This window comes from Acomys minous, assembly GCF_964271855.1.
Source record: "Acomys minous genome assembly, chromosome: 6".
Taxonomy (NCBI): Eukaryota; Metazoa; Chordata; class Mammalia; order Rodentia; family Muridae; genus Acomys; species Acomys minous.
This window is the reverse complement of record NC_140487.1, coordinates 15040932-15056610: the sequence shown is the minus strand read 5'-3', so window position 1 is coordinate 15056610 and position 15679 is coordinate 15040932. Positions and strand designations below refer to the sequence as shown.

Below are 15679 nucleotides of genomic sequence, written 5' to 3'. Positions count from 1 at the left end.
ATGATACAAATAACTACACCATGGTGCTAAATATCTCTAGGAATACGAATGTAAGCCAGATAAAAGTGCACAACGGGACTCTTGTTTATACCCCTAGGGGTTTCCATATGTCAGATAAATTACTCTCACCCACTTGGAAAATTTCATAAAACAAAACCAAAAATCATGTGTTTAGAGAAGGACAGATAGGGAGAAGGGGTTTAATAAGAAAGTGAAGTTGCTAAAAGAAGATGGGAAGAAAAGAGTAAATTGAGTGCTTTAAATGCATCTCCCAAAATTTTCAAAGAGCTAAACTCATTGATAGAAAAAAGAAAAAGAAGTATCTTGCATTCTTAAGCCAGTAATTCATAATGTTTACTGAATGACTACATCAGAGGATTTTTCATTAAAAAATGCTTTCAGTTCACTTGGCTAATAATTTGGAAGGCATAAGGCCACTGTTACATCTCTGTAAAACTTGTTGGTTTTACTGTTCCTGTTCCATGGGGCAAACACATTTGATTTACTAAAATAAAGTTATGTTTTAAAAAATAAATAGGATGTCCTCCTCAAAAATATTTTTAAATGAAGTTTATTAATTTCCTCTGAGAATTGATATCTCCTTCATGCCATTACTTGGTTTTGCTTACAGTGGTCGCAAGACACCCTTAAGACTCCAAGTCTTTGGTTCTTTGTTCTTCTCACTAGCAAACTGTTTCTGTCATTATCATCTTCTTAACCCATAAAAAATGATGGGTTTTCTATGGTCATAACAGCCTTCTTGTCCCAAAGCTCTCTGTTGGAAGAAAACGCTACTTATTTTTACCACTGAAGAACCTTATTTGGCATCACTGCCAAAATATAGTATTGTGTGGGCAAATAGAAGGCAGATCATAGATAGCTTCTACTCAGTTAAACAGATTGTCAACTTCCGTGCCTAGGGATATAGAAGAGGTCACAGATGACCTCCACTGCTAGGACTTTGTATGCTGCCATTATTGATCTGCCATGCCCGGAGCATGCACTCCTTCCTTTACCTCAATAGCTTAATAAAAGCAGACTGTGCTGCAGTAGAATTGAAAGTGGCCAAGGACAACACGTGCAGTAAACTTCAAACCCCTACCCAGATCTAGCCAATGGACAGGACATTCTTCACAGTTGAGTGGAGAGTGGGATATGACTTTCATACATGCTCTGGTCCCCTGGAGGGGGAGACCTGGTGGCACTCAGAGGAAGAATAGCAGGCTACCAAGAAGAGACTTGATACCCTATGAGCATATACAGGGGGAGGAAGTCCCCCTCAGGAACAGTCATAGGGGAGGGGAGTAAGGGGAAAATGGGAGGGAGGGAGGAATGGGAGGATACAAGGGATGGGATAACCATTGAGATGTAACAAGAATAAATTAATAAAAAAAAAAAGGAAAAAAAGGTGGCGACCAGATAGAAAGGTTTCTACAGAATTTATGAGTTCCAGGTACAAGTCTCAGAAGTAGTTACAGCTTTATCAGCAATGGACACTAAAAACAGACAAATCCTCTTGGGGATAGGTATTACAAGGATCTAAAGTGTCCATTTAATGAAGCAAGGAAAACCTAAAGCAATGCTCTGCATGGCTGACCCCAAGATTCCCTGCTGCCATTCTAAAGGCCTTACTTCTTGGGTCCCACTTGGCCCACGTTGACTCGCACACAGATGACTTTTCGTGTCTGCATGCCCACAGAACAGGAGGCCTCCCCATTCCATGTCGTGGTCGTATTGAAGGATGACACTGATGTGTCCTCTATACACTGACCCCATGGACCAGTTTGCCAGTGGTAAACAGTGCAAGGATGTTCATTGCAGCTGCGCACCTCTTGCAAAGCACTGCTGTTAGGGCAGCGGCTTCCACCTACAAAAATGAACAATGACAAAAGATTAGACAGACAACAGGAACTTCACTGTTCTCTGCTCCTGGGAATTTGCAATGATGCTTCCACTTACCGAACACATACCATGGAACCAGTACACTACAAAAAAAGGGCAAATCACTCTTTTGCAATATCTAGCTTGAAATATAAAGCATACGCAATGCATATGAGATATTAAAGATAATTCAGGACTTCAGAGAAGCCATTATTCTTCAGAGAAGACTGTTGTCAGGTGCATGTCTGGAAGCCCACAGTAGACAACTTCACACATTGGATGAAAGAAAGTGTCTGAATGTGTTTGCAAGTGTCATCACTTAAACTGAAAGTCTTAATCTTGGGTTTTAAATGCTATTTAGTGTAATGTGTTAGAGGTTAGGGTGATTGTAAACAAGTCTGTTAAAATTGGAATAAAAACCTATTGAGAAAACAATAGGGCGGTAATATCTGTTCAAATGTATGGTGTCATTGGCTGTGCAAGTCGCATTCATTTTATGTGCTCCAAAGAAAATAAATGGTTTCAAATTAAACTATTAAACAATACTTTCTGCTTAATTCTAGGTTTTGTATGCATATTGAGACAGCTTTTTTGTGACTTAATTCCATGTTTGTTTGTTTTGTATTTTGCTTTTGCAAACATTACAAGAAAAGATAGTTTTAAAATTCTCTATTCCAAGTTCAAATATATTCAGTCAATTTGAACCCATTCACACTAAAATTTGTATTCTTTATAGTGTCTTCATCCATGACATCAAAGGTATTGGTGATAGCAAATGCTTATTTTTAATTAAAACTTGTTACACTTATTTGTGTGTGTGCATATTGGGTGGGACATGCACTTGCTGTGACATGTGTAGATCAAAGACAAAGTCATGGGAGTCAGTTCTCCTCCATGGTCAGTTTCCCCATATGGGTCCCAGATTGAACTCAGCTCATCAGATTTGATATTAAGTGCCTTTACCCACTTAGCCATCTTATTACTCTAAATCGATATAGTTTTTAATAAAGAATTGTCCAAGTGCCTGGAGAGATAATTCAGCCATTAGGAGCATATACTGGCACTTCAGATGAACCAAATTTGGTTCTTAGTACATCAGGCAGCTCACACTTTCCTACAAACTCCAGCGCCAGGGTACTTGGTACCTTAGGGCAGCACTTGTATGTAAATGTCCTGTCCCCACCTATACATATAACAACCACAACAAAAAAGGTTGTCCCTTGAATTGACAGAATTTTCTTCCACGATAATAATACCTGTCTTTAGATTTTGATGCTGTTACATTCTTTTCTTTTTAGTCCTAAGGGAAGGTATCTTGGACCTTGCTATGCCAGGCAAGTCTTCTGTCATGAAGACACACCCATAGACCTGTGGGATTGCTAATAGCACTAGAAGATGTATTAAAAGTCTTGAGAAAATAACTAGGATTTATTTTTTCCTCAAATGGTATTTAGCTGATTTTGATTATCTCCTTTCTGGCATATGTAGAACTGTTCTTTACCGCCAGAATAGCAGTGCTCTCACTGTAAGTGATGGCAAATATGTCATACTTCTGCTTAACTGCTCCATCTCAGGAATGCACTCAAGTTACAAAGCAGTAACCCTGGGGATGTTAATTATAAGATAGACACAGCTTCAGTTTGTAGACTTTGGTATGAAGGTTAACCTTCTGGATTCATTTATACGCCAGCCCTGTTCTATGAACTCCATAGGTGGGGGTCCTAATTTGTATTCACAACTGTCACGTGAATAAAAATTATTGCGTGTGTAATCCCAAGCACATGAGATGATGTGACCACTGCATTAATAAAGAATTGAAGAAGATCCCATATTTTAAGCAATTGTAGAAATAAAAAGAATGTATCATTAAGGGCAGGGATTGATGATGTGACTCTAGTGGCAACACCAGAAATTATATCCAGGAGTGACACAGATATATTTCCAGACATCCCTCTAATCAGCAGTTTAATCAGTTGACAATTTGTTGATAATAATTTAGAATCATGTATGTGTTGTTGAATGTGGTTCCAACATCAGAATAACTTGTCCTGCACATTTTCATTAATGTCCCTGTTTCATGAAGGTGAGGACATCTGTCACACTTCATATGCTGTCTACTGTCACACAGCTGGGTGACCCTGGCGGCCTCTGCAAGGAAGCTAGGATTGGGATACACTGAATTCTAAAGCAGGCTAATTTGATTGGGGAGAAATAACTGAGAATGCATAGAGTTCCTTCCTTCAGTTGCTAGACGTATTTAACATTAATAAATGCATGCTATTTTTATACCTATAGATGATTATAGATGATTATATATAATTATTTCAAAGTTCCTTTATATTTAATATTAAAATTGCTGCTCAAATGTTAAATTTCTGTACCTACATAATTTTCATTGTATAAGTATCCTGTTGAAACTGATCTTAAAGCTCTGAATTACTTTTGACACTTGAGTTGACTAGTTGGCTTTGGAGAAAAATGATGAGAAAAAAAAACCAGCTTTCCACATCATTAGCATAACATGTCGAGGAACTGCAAGATAGCTGTTAAAGTTGACAGACACAGAGGCTATTTATTTTCTTGCCCTAATCCACATTCAAGCCAAATCACCATTCTCAATCGGATGTAGGATCCTTGCACAGATAAGCCTTCATGTGGTCTTAATTATTACAATATTACAATTTTGAAAATCTGGTTTTGGTGTAATCAGACATTACAGCACCACTGTATTGTTTGGGGAATAATTTTATGTTAGAAATACTGGTATATACAATATTGAAAATATCTATTATTTATGGGAAGATATACTACTCCCTGTGGGAATATTTCTATAGTCATGGAGAAATGATAAAATGTGAAGTGTGACAAAATTAGTAATTAGTAATCAGTGAATGTTAAAATGTGCTCTTACATGTAAAACACAAACTTTACACTAAAACTGTTACTTATTTCTTTTATCATGTTAGCAACAGGAAAGACCTTAATAGATCTGAGAATAATAATGTTATGTAACTAAACCTTTATAGAGGAGGTGCGGTGAAGTTAGGAAAAGTAAAGGTAAAGTGTATGTATTCAGTGTATATTATGTAAAAAAATTTATTTTTACTGAAAGGAAAGAGATAAACCTGTATATACATATAATTGTACCAGCTATTAGGTGAAACTGTTACATTAATGTGAGATCCATCAGTCTAGGGATACGGCTCAATTAATAAGGATACTTGTTACGAATGTGAGGACTTGAATTCAAATGCCCAGAACTGATATAAAATACTAAGGGTGGCTGCATGATTTGGTAACTTCAGCACTGTGAGGCGAGAAACAGAGACTGGAAAATATTTAGGCTGTTTGGCCACCAGCCCAGCCTCAAATTTAGTAAGAGACCACTTCAAGAATATAAAATAGCAATAATGCAGTGCACGTGACCTCCTCATGCCTCCACGTGCATGCACAGGCTCATAACCACACAAATATGTGTGTACATATACCACACAAGTATATGCTATATATATATACAGAGAAATAAAAATATGTAAAATAAAACATAACTTTTCCTACTAACATTAGCTACCTTAGAATGCATGTTGTCAGAGCCATGGAATTGTTGCTTCTGGCATTAGTGTACTTACAGCTAGTATGATAGGTTTAAAAAGAGCCCTATTCCATATGGATACCTATATATGGAGTATAGCTTATGTAAGTTGTTTAAGGGACACCAGGGGGATTAGAACTAATTCACTACATCCAGGGGTACTTTGATATGGTGAGGAAGAGAAGTATGGGGAGTAGTGCGGGTGAGACAAACACACATATGAAGAACATTCTACGTGGAATGTCAGAATTACGTTGAGATGTATGTAATAGAATAAAGACTTAAAAAGTAAGATCATTGCATTTTAGAGACTTAAAAGTCTGGAAGAAGGAAACATTTAGATGAAATAAGAGCTAGAATTTTAAAAAGCAAGTTTCTTATATTTAAAAAAAAGATAATTTTATCTAAGCAAAAGTAAGAATAAATGCAAAAGAATTCACCCATGTGTGCCCTTGGGGATTAGCCTGTTGCCCTGTCAGTCAGAGTGTAATGTTCACATGAGAAAAGAAATGGCTGCAAAGATAAGGGGGCGGGGTGTACGTTAGGAAGTGGTGACAGCTGTGTTTCTCCTGTCACCTGCTACTGCAGCCTCAGTCCCATCTTGGCAGACCTCTGGTGGGTTCGAGAAGCACTTGTCCAGGGCATGCATTAGGAGAACTGAATCATAAGGAATGTTAGCAGATGGAGGAAGAAGGGTTCTTATCGTGCGGTTTTCTCAAATCCTCAGAAGCAAGGGGATGGGGGAGTGCCATCATCTACTTAGAGACACCAAGTGATGCTCCTATGTACACATGTCCTGGTTCTGTGGGTCTTAGAATTCTCTGAGAAACACAGCTGCTCCGTGGCTCTAAAAATCAAAATCACTAAACTGTAGAACATGAACATATTAAAATAGAACTATTACTTCTTCCAAGTTCTTCACTGTAAAATATGATTTACAAAGGCTTCTAATTATTTGAGAAAGTTGGCATAATTCTATTTCAATCTGCATCTATTCTCTGCACATGAAAGATATAAAGACACACAGGCATTTGGCTAGGGAAGTTATATCAGGTCACTTTGAACTTTGCAAAAACAAATGTTTTCTCATGTTCCATTCTGTGAAGGTGCTAAGTCCTCATTTTTACCTTTATAAATAAAGTTTGTTGAAATTCCTTAAAAGTAGAAAACAACAAGTAAAAATCTGAATCCCAGAAGTTACCATGTTCCTTTCCATGTTTACGTAGGGCTGTGTGTGTGTGTGTGTGTGTGTGTGTGTGTGTGTGTGTGTGTGTATGTGCATATTCATGTGTGTGTTGAAGTCATGGGTCAATACCAGGTATTGTCTCTCCAGAGTGGCCTACCTTGTATTTGTGACACGCTCTCTCACTGAGACTGATGCTGACTGCTTAGGTGATGCCAGCTGGCTTGTATGTAGGCCAGAGACATCCATCTATCCCTGCTGCTCCAGCCATGGGATTATTAGCACACTCCACATCACCTAGATTTTTTTTACGTGAATATTGGAGGTACCTTCTTTTTGTAGGACGAACACTTTCCTACAGAATTCTCTTCAACAACCTCCCACTTCTACCTCTAACTTTTATGTGTCTTGTTAATTGTTTCCGTTAACTGGATATATTTCTTCTCTAAGTTTCCTAATTTTTATAGAAAATTCTGAAGACTTAATGTTCGTTATTTTGTAATTATACAACAATGTTCTGAAGCTTTGCAAGGTTCTATGCATGCAATTCTGACCAGGTATCCTAGAAGTCATGCCATGTTGTTACTGTAGAATATTGAGAAGATGAGATTTTTGAGTTGCTCCAATACTCACTATTATTTGCACCACTAGATTAAGCAAGATTTCTTTCTTTCAAACACTTATCTCTCTCTCTCTATATATATGTGTGTGTGTCTGCCTCTGTGTATGCAAACCATAGTGTGTGCTGGTTCCTGGGATGCCGGAGGGAGCGGGGATGATGTTCTCAAAAATTGGAGTTACAGGTGGTTTTGAAATGCCCAATGTGGATGCTAGGAGCTGAATTCTGCTCCTTTGGAAGAGCAGGAAGTGCTCTTAACTGCTAAGCCATCTCTCCAGCTCCCCTCCCTACAGCATGATTCCCTTCAGGTAGAACACCCAGGGGCAGAACTTTCTCTCCCTAACTAGAAGCAATTACTCCATGGCAGAAAGTAGGCTGGCAGTCATCTCTGGATGGGCACAGTGGTAGGCATTCTCAAATTAAGGGCTTTGGAAGGATCTTGCCTTTGCAGCCCGGGATCATCATAAACCAGATCACAGACTGGCCTAGGGTTTAACTATGTGCACCACTTGCCCCACCTCAACTCTTTCCCTATTTAGCCCTCATTTATGTTAATAACCAGAAAGAAATGGCTAAAGGTTAGGCTTCTTGGTACAGCCACATTTATTACCATTTCCCTACATAATGTTTCTTTTTGTTCTGAATGTAACCTATTCAAGTTAGGAGTATCCTAACTATTCAAATGTGACAAGTCAAGAAACATAATTTTCCTTCTGAAGGTTTCTATTTTGTTGTGCTGTTCATATACCTTGGGAATAAGGCAACCCTCTGGCCTAGATTTTAAGTAACAGTTATGGTTAAGGTAAATAGAATTAGAAATTAAGATCTAGGACTGGAGATATAGCTGATAGGCAGAGCAAAAAGCTGTGTTCCATCCCTAGCACACACACCTGATTTCTTGCTACATTACAGGGACTGCCTCACCTATGCACATTGATTTTTTAAAAAAGAAAATTATGTAATCCCGTCACTAAATACTACATACCAATTTTCTTCTGTGTTTTCCTATAAAGTTATCACAGCATTTTCCATAAAAATAATCTGTGACACATTCCAAGATCTAATTTTTGTAGACTAATAAAATACCTACTTGTATGAAATATCATATCATCAATAAAAACATAATTTAAGACTTCTTATAGATGTTGTTCTCTCAAAAAGAAAATAAAGGCATTTTTTAACACTTGGTATTATAATCTTCTAATTTCCCATAAAATAAAATGTTTTCAGCTGGGCGTGGTGGCCCACACCTTTAATCCCAGCACTCGGGAGGCAGAGGCAGGCGGATCGCTGTGAGTTTGAGGCCAGCCTGGTCTACAAAGTGAGTCCAGGATGGCCAAGGTTACACAGAAAAACCCTGTCTCGAAAAACCAAAAAAAAAAAAAATGTTTTCATACCTAGCAAATAACAGGTATTAAAGAAATTTATTTTGCAGATGAGTTCTTCATTAAGTGTCTCAAAATTATTTTGTTTTTTGTAAATGTCATTGACAGAGACAGATAGCAAGACATTTATTTACAGAAATTCCACTCTGCTTACCACTTGTTTAGATCCATGCTTTTATGGTATACTACACAAACAACTTCAGCCTTCCAGGAAGTCTGGCTTACGATGCACCTAATAGACTTAATTATTAGAAATTATCGAAGTCTTACCCTTTCAAATTAAGTGGGTGATATGTACCAAATACTAACCATGAATTTCTCCCTTTAAAACTTCAAGACCTTTCAGTGTGAGGTGTCTCATCTATAGACACAATGATCTGTTGCAGTTTTGCAGACACAGCAAAATCCTTGCTTTGTGACTCAGGGGGTGAAAAGTCACTCATTACTAGTCACGTGGCAAATGTCTGCAGAGTGTAATAGGTTTACAGGAAGCAGGGTGAAAACAGATCTAATTTTAATGAAACTCAAGACATAATATGAGTTGATAGAGTTTGAAGTCTGAAGGTAGTCTATTCAAGCTGGAATTGTTTTTGAGAACACACACAAGTAATTTTTTCTCCAAAATTTATATTTTTTCTAAAATAAAAGTTTCCTATTTTCCTGTCAGTTATATTTGTAGAGGAGAATATTTGAGGGTTCTATAAAAATTATAAAAATTTCCCTAAGAGTGACTCTATTATATACAATGTTATATTTGTGTATTAAAGCCAAAATAATTAAATAGGCATAGTTAGTATATAAAATAATAGTACATATGATTAAATGAGATTCTGAGCTACTATGAACAAAACACTTGAAAACAGAAAAAAAAGCACAAGTGACATATAGTCAATCAAAATAAATTATTTTCAGGGATTAATAGGTATGTATGCTAAGTATAAAGAGAAATTGTGATCTCTCAGCCCTAATGTGAATAAGGGTGGTTTAAAGTGGGGTGCTGCAGTGGCCACACCTACATTCCTGAAAGATAATACTCCTCAGTGAAAGAATTTGACTCCTGTGCTTCCCCACTCCTCTATTATTTTCCAGAAAGACAAGAGTTTGACACTGTCTCACTCAGTCAAACAGAGGACAAGTTAGCATTTTCAGAGCATCTCAGAGGCAATTACTTCCTTGTATTTCTTGGCAATAAAGATTGCGGGTAAGGTGCCATATTCACCCTTAGGGTGAATCCATGTTTGAGTCCCATGGGTCTCAGGGCCAGCGCTCAAGTATACACATGGTAGAAAACACACAAAATGTTCAGCCAAGCAATATCCATAATAAAACTTAAAATGAACTTTATTATACATATTTGGTAATTTTATAAGATAGTAGACTGTCAAGGGATAAAACCAACTATTGAAATAGAAGAAAAACAATGAAATGTTTGGAGTTTTAGAACTAATTTCTTAGTGTTGTTTTTTCCTTTGTATACTTTGGAGTAGAAAGAACCCAAATTATTATGTGAATGGGAAAAAAGAGAAAATGCTTTAAAAATCTTTTGTCCTTTATTAAAAATCTATTTTCAAGAGAAATTATTAAGAATAGAACCAAACCATATGCAGAGATATTAAATGTTCTTAATTACTGGATTTTAGTCAGCTCATTTTCATAGAATGATGTCTTATAGAGCTATACAAATTAAATAGCCACCAATGTCCAGAAAACAGTCATATCCGAACCTGGAGACCTTACCTTCTTCACCTGCATAGGCCAGAATGGACCGAGCTCGGATCTGTTTCCCTTCTGTTGTTTTCCCAGAGCAGGTATGTGAGCAGGAGGACCATGTGGACCATGCACTGAGCACACAGTCCTTTGGGCATGGGGCATCACAGGCCACAGGAATGGGAAAGATTGCATCTCTGCATAGCTGTCTGTCTACTTCTTCTCCTGGAAAAGACATGACCACAAACCATTTATTGTTATTAAGTCCATGTAAAATGATTGGAACAAGAAAAGGTCCAGATATATTAGACTAGTTCCCATTAACACTTAACTAAAAACCAAGTTTTTAGTTGCGGGACATGGTTGTCATGGTGAAATATTCAAAGTATATGAGAAAAACACAAACAGAAACAGTCACATAAATCCCTAGATAAATGATGTCTTTTAAATTATCAGAAGCATAGACATAGAAATTAAACATATTACTGAAAGTATTTTTATCCTGCATTACCTTCCCATAAGTAATTTTTACAACTAAAATATTAATGTGTAATGAAGAGCATCATGAAATTATGTTGACCTCATTAATTCTTTTTGAATTGTGGACTATGATTTACAAACAGTGGTAGATATCTATACCATGTGTCAATGGTTTCATGAACAAACACATCTATCATGTCTGTCAGAGGAGGTGCTTTTATACAACGATCCATTTTTCTCTTTATTAAACATCATTTTTCCCCATTGGAAGTAGCTAGGAAATGTACATGGTAGAAGAGTGTCACCATGCCAGTGCCTAAGGTGGCCAATGCGGAAAGGCGGAATAGAGATAAGACAGACAGAGCATGTACAGAAGTCAGAAGGTGTCACCAGAGAGTCTCTAAATCATCAGGAGCGTCTATGGGTCTCAGGTAAAGAGCTGTGTGCTTTGCAGTATAAAAACCCTCTCTCTTTGCCCCAAATCTTTAGATGCTACTAAAAAGGACTTGTAGTTAGAATATGAGATGTTTCCCATAGACTTACAGGGGAAGCTACTTTAGGAGTTGGTACCAGGCTTGAGGAACTTGTGACCTAATGAGACGCATTGGGGCTGCATGCTATCTGCAGTTCCTTCTCTGATTTCTGTCCACCATAAAGTGAACATACCCTTCCTCTGTCTACCATGGTATTCAGCCTTTTCATCAGCTCTGAATCAATGGAACCAAGGAGCGTGGATTTAAATCCTCCTTAAAACTGTGAGCCCAAACAAATAGTCCTCCCTTCAAGTTGTCCTATCAGGTATTCTGTCACAGAAATGAGAAAAATAAGTAAAACAATATTAGATGAGTATCTGATGAATGAATAAACTGAGATAAACAAAAGGCCAGCGAAAAGGAGATTGTTACTGTTAATGACAAACAAGGTTCTGAGAAAATGGGGTTAAGGGAGAAGTGTGATACAAGTGGAGTAGGTGTGGACTTGACTATAAACTGTGCCCTTGAGTTAGAAGTCTTTCTGCAGGTTGCCATAGAATATATCAACAATCCTGGATGACTTTCTAAAAATCATGAGTGTTGCATTAGACATTTTTGGAGGAAGGCTACTGACCATTCCATTCTTGACAACCATTACACACACACACACACACACACACACACACACACACACACACACAAACACAAAGCTCATTTTCTCTGGGTTAAAGTTAAGGGTATCCTTTAGTCACATATTTGAAAAATGAGACAGAAAACCAGAAGTAAATTGAAAATGTGCAAACATGTTAATAAGTACTAGTTTGAAGCACAGTTGTGTGTTAATAGCCACTGAAGGAGAGATAAACCTGTTTTTTAGGATCCCAAGTGCTGGATCAGAATGGTCTTGTGAGAGAACAGGTGATGTTAATCCACTAGAAGACCAACCACCTCAGGCGGTGAGCTTGATTGTTACTAGCTGAAAAGATCCGGTGAACAGACTCTGGGAGGAGATACATAAATGAGCCCAGAACTGGAGGTGGACTTTTGGAGGCTTGGAATAGTTTTGGCTGTTCATTGCTCCACTTTGAGACACTCCTAGAGAGAACCGCTCAAAGGAAGGCTTCCAGGCTCTGGATCCTGCTGAGATTCTGGGTTCTGGTTACTCCAGGTTTCATTAGAAAAAATCCTGATTACGCCAGGAGAGTTGATCCTCGGAGCTGATATCCTTACAGTTTTGTTGTTGTGTTTCTTAATCCTCATTTCTTTTTGGTTAGTCGGGTTGTAAGTGATATACGCTCAGTTAATAAGTTGTTAATAAAATACATTGGATAAGAAAATTGAGCCTACAAGCCACTATTTGTAAGGTCTTAAATCATTAGGCTTCTTCACTAGTACGAGAGGTTCATTAGAATTACATCTGAGGCAACAGGGTTTGTTCTGTCTTTATCACTCTGATTTCTGAAATACTGCTTTTACTAGCAGTGAGGTTTGGCATATATCCCACTAAGACAATATGATTAATTAATAAGTACATACATAGGTGGTATGTAGGTTAGAAAATCATTATTATGTAATGAGGCAGTTAATATTTTATCATTTACATAACTATGATTCCTTTTTTTCTATTAAACTGGGCTCTTTCTTAGGTCGAGGGGTGTCTTTTATTGTAACATTGCTCTATCATCTTTCTTGTCCTTTTCTCCCTAATGTCCTGCGAAATGACATCACACTTTGAAACTGAAGCTTATAGCTAACAAGTGTGACAATTCCAAATATTTTCCAATAGTCCCTAATTATTTTTGCTGAGAAAAACACAGTTCCGAAGCAACTGGGCGTTTGTGCCAACCATATTATTGCAATGGACTTCCTGACTTGAGAAATAGATTTCTGTTTGCTAGAACATAAACCAAAGGGATATACAAAAGAACTTCCTCATGTTTCAAGAGGCCTAGACCAGCCAGTTCACTCATGGTGTTTTGCTTAGGCATATAGTTCAACCCAAACAACACACCTTCATCTTTGATGGCAACATTCAGACTGACTCGGGTGGAAACTTTGAGAATCTCCAATGATTCTGGAGGGTGTATTGAACTTTTCCTCTACCTTGTCAGGTGTGATTTTTGTCTCTTGGTTCTCTTATCTCTTTCCCATAACTGTTTGGCATTCGCAGTGAAGCTTTTATTTACATAGCTTGAGGATTTCACACATACATTTAATGTATTTGTATAAAATCCACATCTATTCGCTTCTCCACCAATTGCCAAGAGCTCCTCATGGAGGGGTGGGCCTCTTTGATCAGCTCCCCCACCTGTGCGAAGATTTGTGCTGCTTTGACCCTGTGCAGGTCATATGCATGCAGTCCCAGCCTCTGGGGCACAGGGAAGCCTTAGGTGCTAGTCACAATAGCTCTTTTTTCCTTTCTCTCCACAAACAGAGTTCACTGTTGAAACAAGGGCTTTGCAATTTTGTTATACTTGTATCATGGCTTGAATGAGAAATACCCCCATTGTTTCAGGCATTGGAATATTGTACTCCAGTTAATGATGTTCTTAGGGAGGTTTAGGAGCCTTGGTCTTGCTGGAGGAAGTTTGTAACTTGGCATAGGCTTGGTGATTTTAAAGACTCCCACCATTTGCGGTTCACTCTCTCCTCTGCATGATTATGCTCCAAAAGTGAGTCCCCAGCTACCTGCTTCTGTCCCCATGCCTTCGCTCTGTCATCATGGACTCCTAAGCCTGAATAAGCTCCTCCTTCTCCATAAGTTGCTTTGGCCACAGTGTTTTTACAACAATAGAAAAATAACTAATACTACTTTATACAAAAAAAAACTTGTTCTTTGTGCAGATGACTGCCAAACTTCAGTTTAAAGGAGTTTTTATTGACCGTATACATTCAGAATAACTGGTATATTTTTAATCTTGATTTTAACCTCTGAGAGAACTTATTGCAACTTAAGCTTTTTACTAAGATTAGATAAGACCATAATGCTTTATCCCTTTTTATCTTTAGCCTGTGTGTATGTGTATGGTTGAATGAGTGCAGAAACGGCATGGTGTGAGGAGTGTGGAGAATACATTCTTGTTGAAGCTGGCTTTCCCCTTTCTAGGATGTGGATCATGGAGAAGTAAATTCAAGTCTTCACACTTGGCACAGAGTACCTTTAGTCACTAAGTCATCTTCAGGGCTCAATATTCATCTTTCTTGTTTGAGTCCTTACATTTACCACCTATAGCTGACGCATAATAAAAATTAATATTTTTCTGTATAAAACGAATAAGCAAAGGAATGAATCTTAAACTGTTATATAAGTGAAACAGACCTTTTAGGTATGGACTAAATTCAGCTTCTCTTTCTTTTAACCAGAAGGCATTTACAGCAGACCTTCAGGTAATTTACATGCACATAAAATCCAAGAGATACTGTCCTAGGACTTAACAATGCTTGTTGTCTTCTGGTTTGAACAGAATCAGAGTTGGAATTGAAAGGGCAACTGTATAAATTCAATTTCATACTTTGTAGCCCTTGCTTCCCTGGGGGACTAGGCAACACAGTAGGAGGAAAAGGGTCCCAAAGACAGGCAAAAGAGTCAGAGTCAGCCCCAGCTCCCTCTGTGAGGAATCCCACAAGAGCTCCAAGCTACACAACTATAACATGCATGCAGAGATCCTGGACTAGCACAATACAAGATCCCTGACCTCTGTGAGCCCACTTGAGTCCCAGTCAGTTGATTCTGTGGGCCATGTTCCTGTGGTGCCGTTGATGACTCTGCCTCCTCCACTCCTTGCTCCTGCTCCACTGCGGGACTCCCAACCCCCCCCCCCCCATCTAATATTTGACTGTGGGACTCTGCATCTGTTCTCAATATTGAAACAATTTTTACTGGACAACTTTTTTTATTTCATGACATGAAAAATATCTTTACCTTATTTTTTAATCTATTTATATCCTTATCTGTTGACATTTAAATATCATTTCTTAACTTAGTTACTTTAAATATTACATCAGGTGATTTTTCTTCCATTTTTTCTTTCTGTCCTACATTTCTCAAAATGATATCCTCTAGGACACCCTTCTCAATTTTTCTATCCTCTTAAATCCCTGGCAAAGCTTTGATTTCCTCATGAAAGACCAGCAGAAAAGGAGTCAGGAGGCCTTGATTCCTTGGTTCCATCCTATGGTTGTCATTAAGTGCCTAATCCAGGCTTCCATGTGATCATTATGACCTTTATCTTCATTTGTTCTTTTGAGGTAGAATCTATGCTAACAAAGTTTAGTAAACAATATGACTTATGAATAAATGATGAACGCTGAGGCTTAAATGAAATTTTACCTGAATTTTTTTGTTATTTGAATTTAAAT

The 15679-nt window shown here is 37.8% G+C and overlaps 1 protein-coding gene across 1 annotated transcript in view; it reads right to left on the bottom strand.

Moving 5' to 3' along the window:
- Window positions 1-15679, bottom strand: part of THSD7A (thrombospondin type 1 domain containing 7A) — a 363069-nt gene that overhangs the window by 76842 nt on the left and 270548 nt on the right. Inside the window, exons 7-8 of the mRNA XM_084784371.1 lie at window positions 10398-10592; window positions 1633-1867 (exon numbers count right to left, since the gene is read on the bottom strand). Coding sequence (XP_084640497.1) covers window positions 1633-1867; window positions 10398-10592 — 430 coding nt within the window. The remainder of the gene's footprint in view (window positions 1-1632; window positions 1868-10397; window positions 10593-15679) is intronic.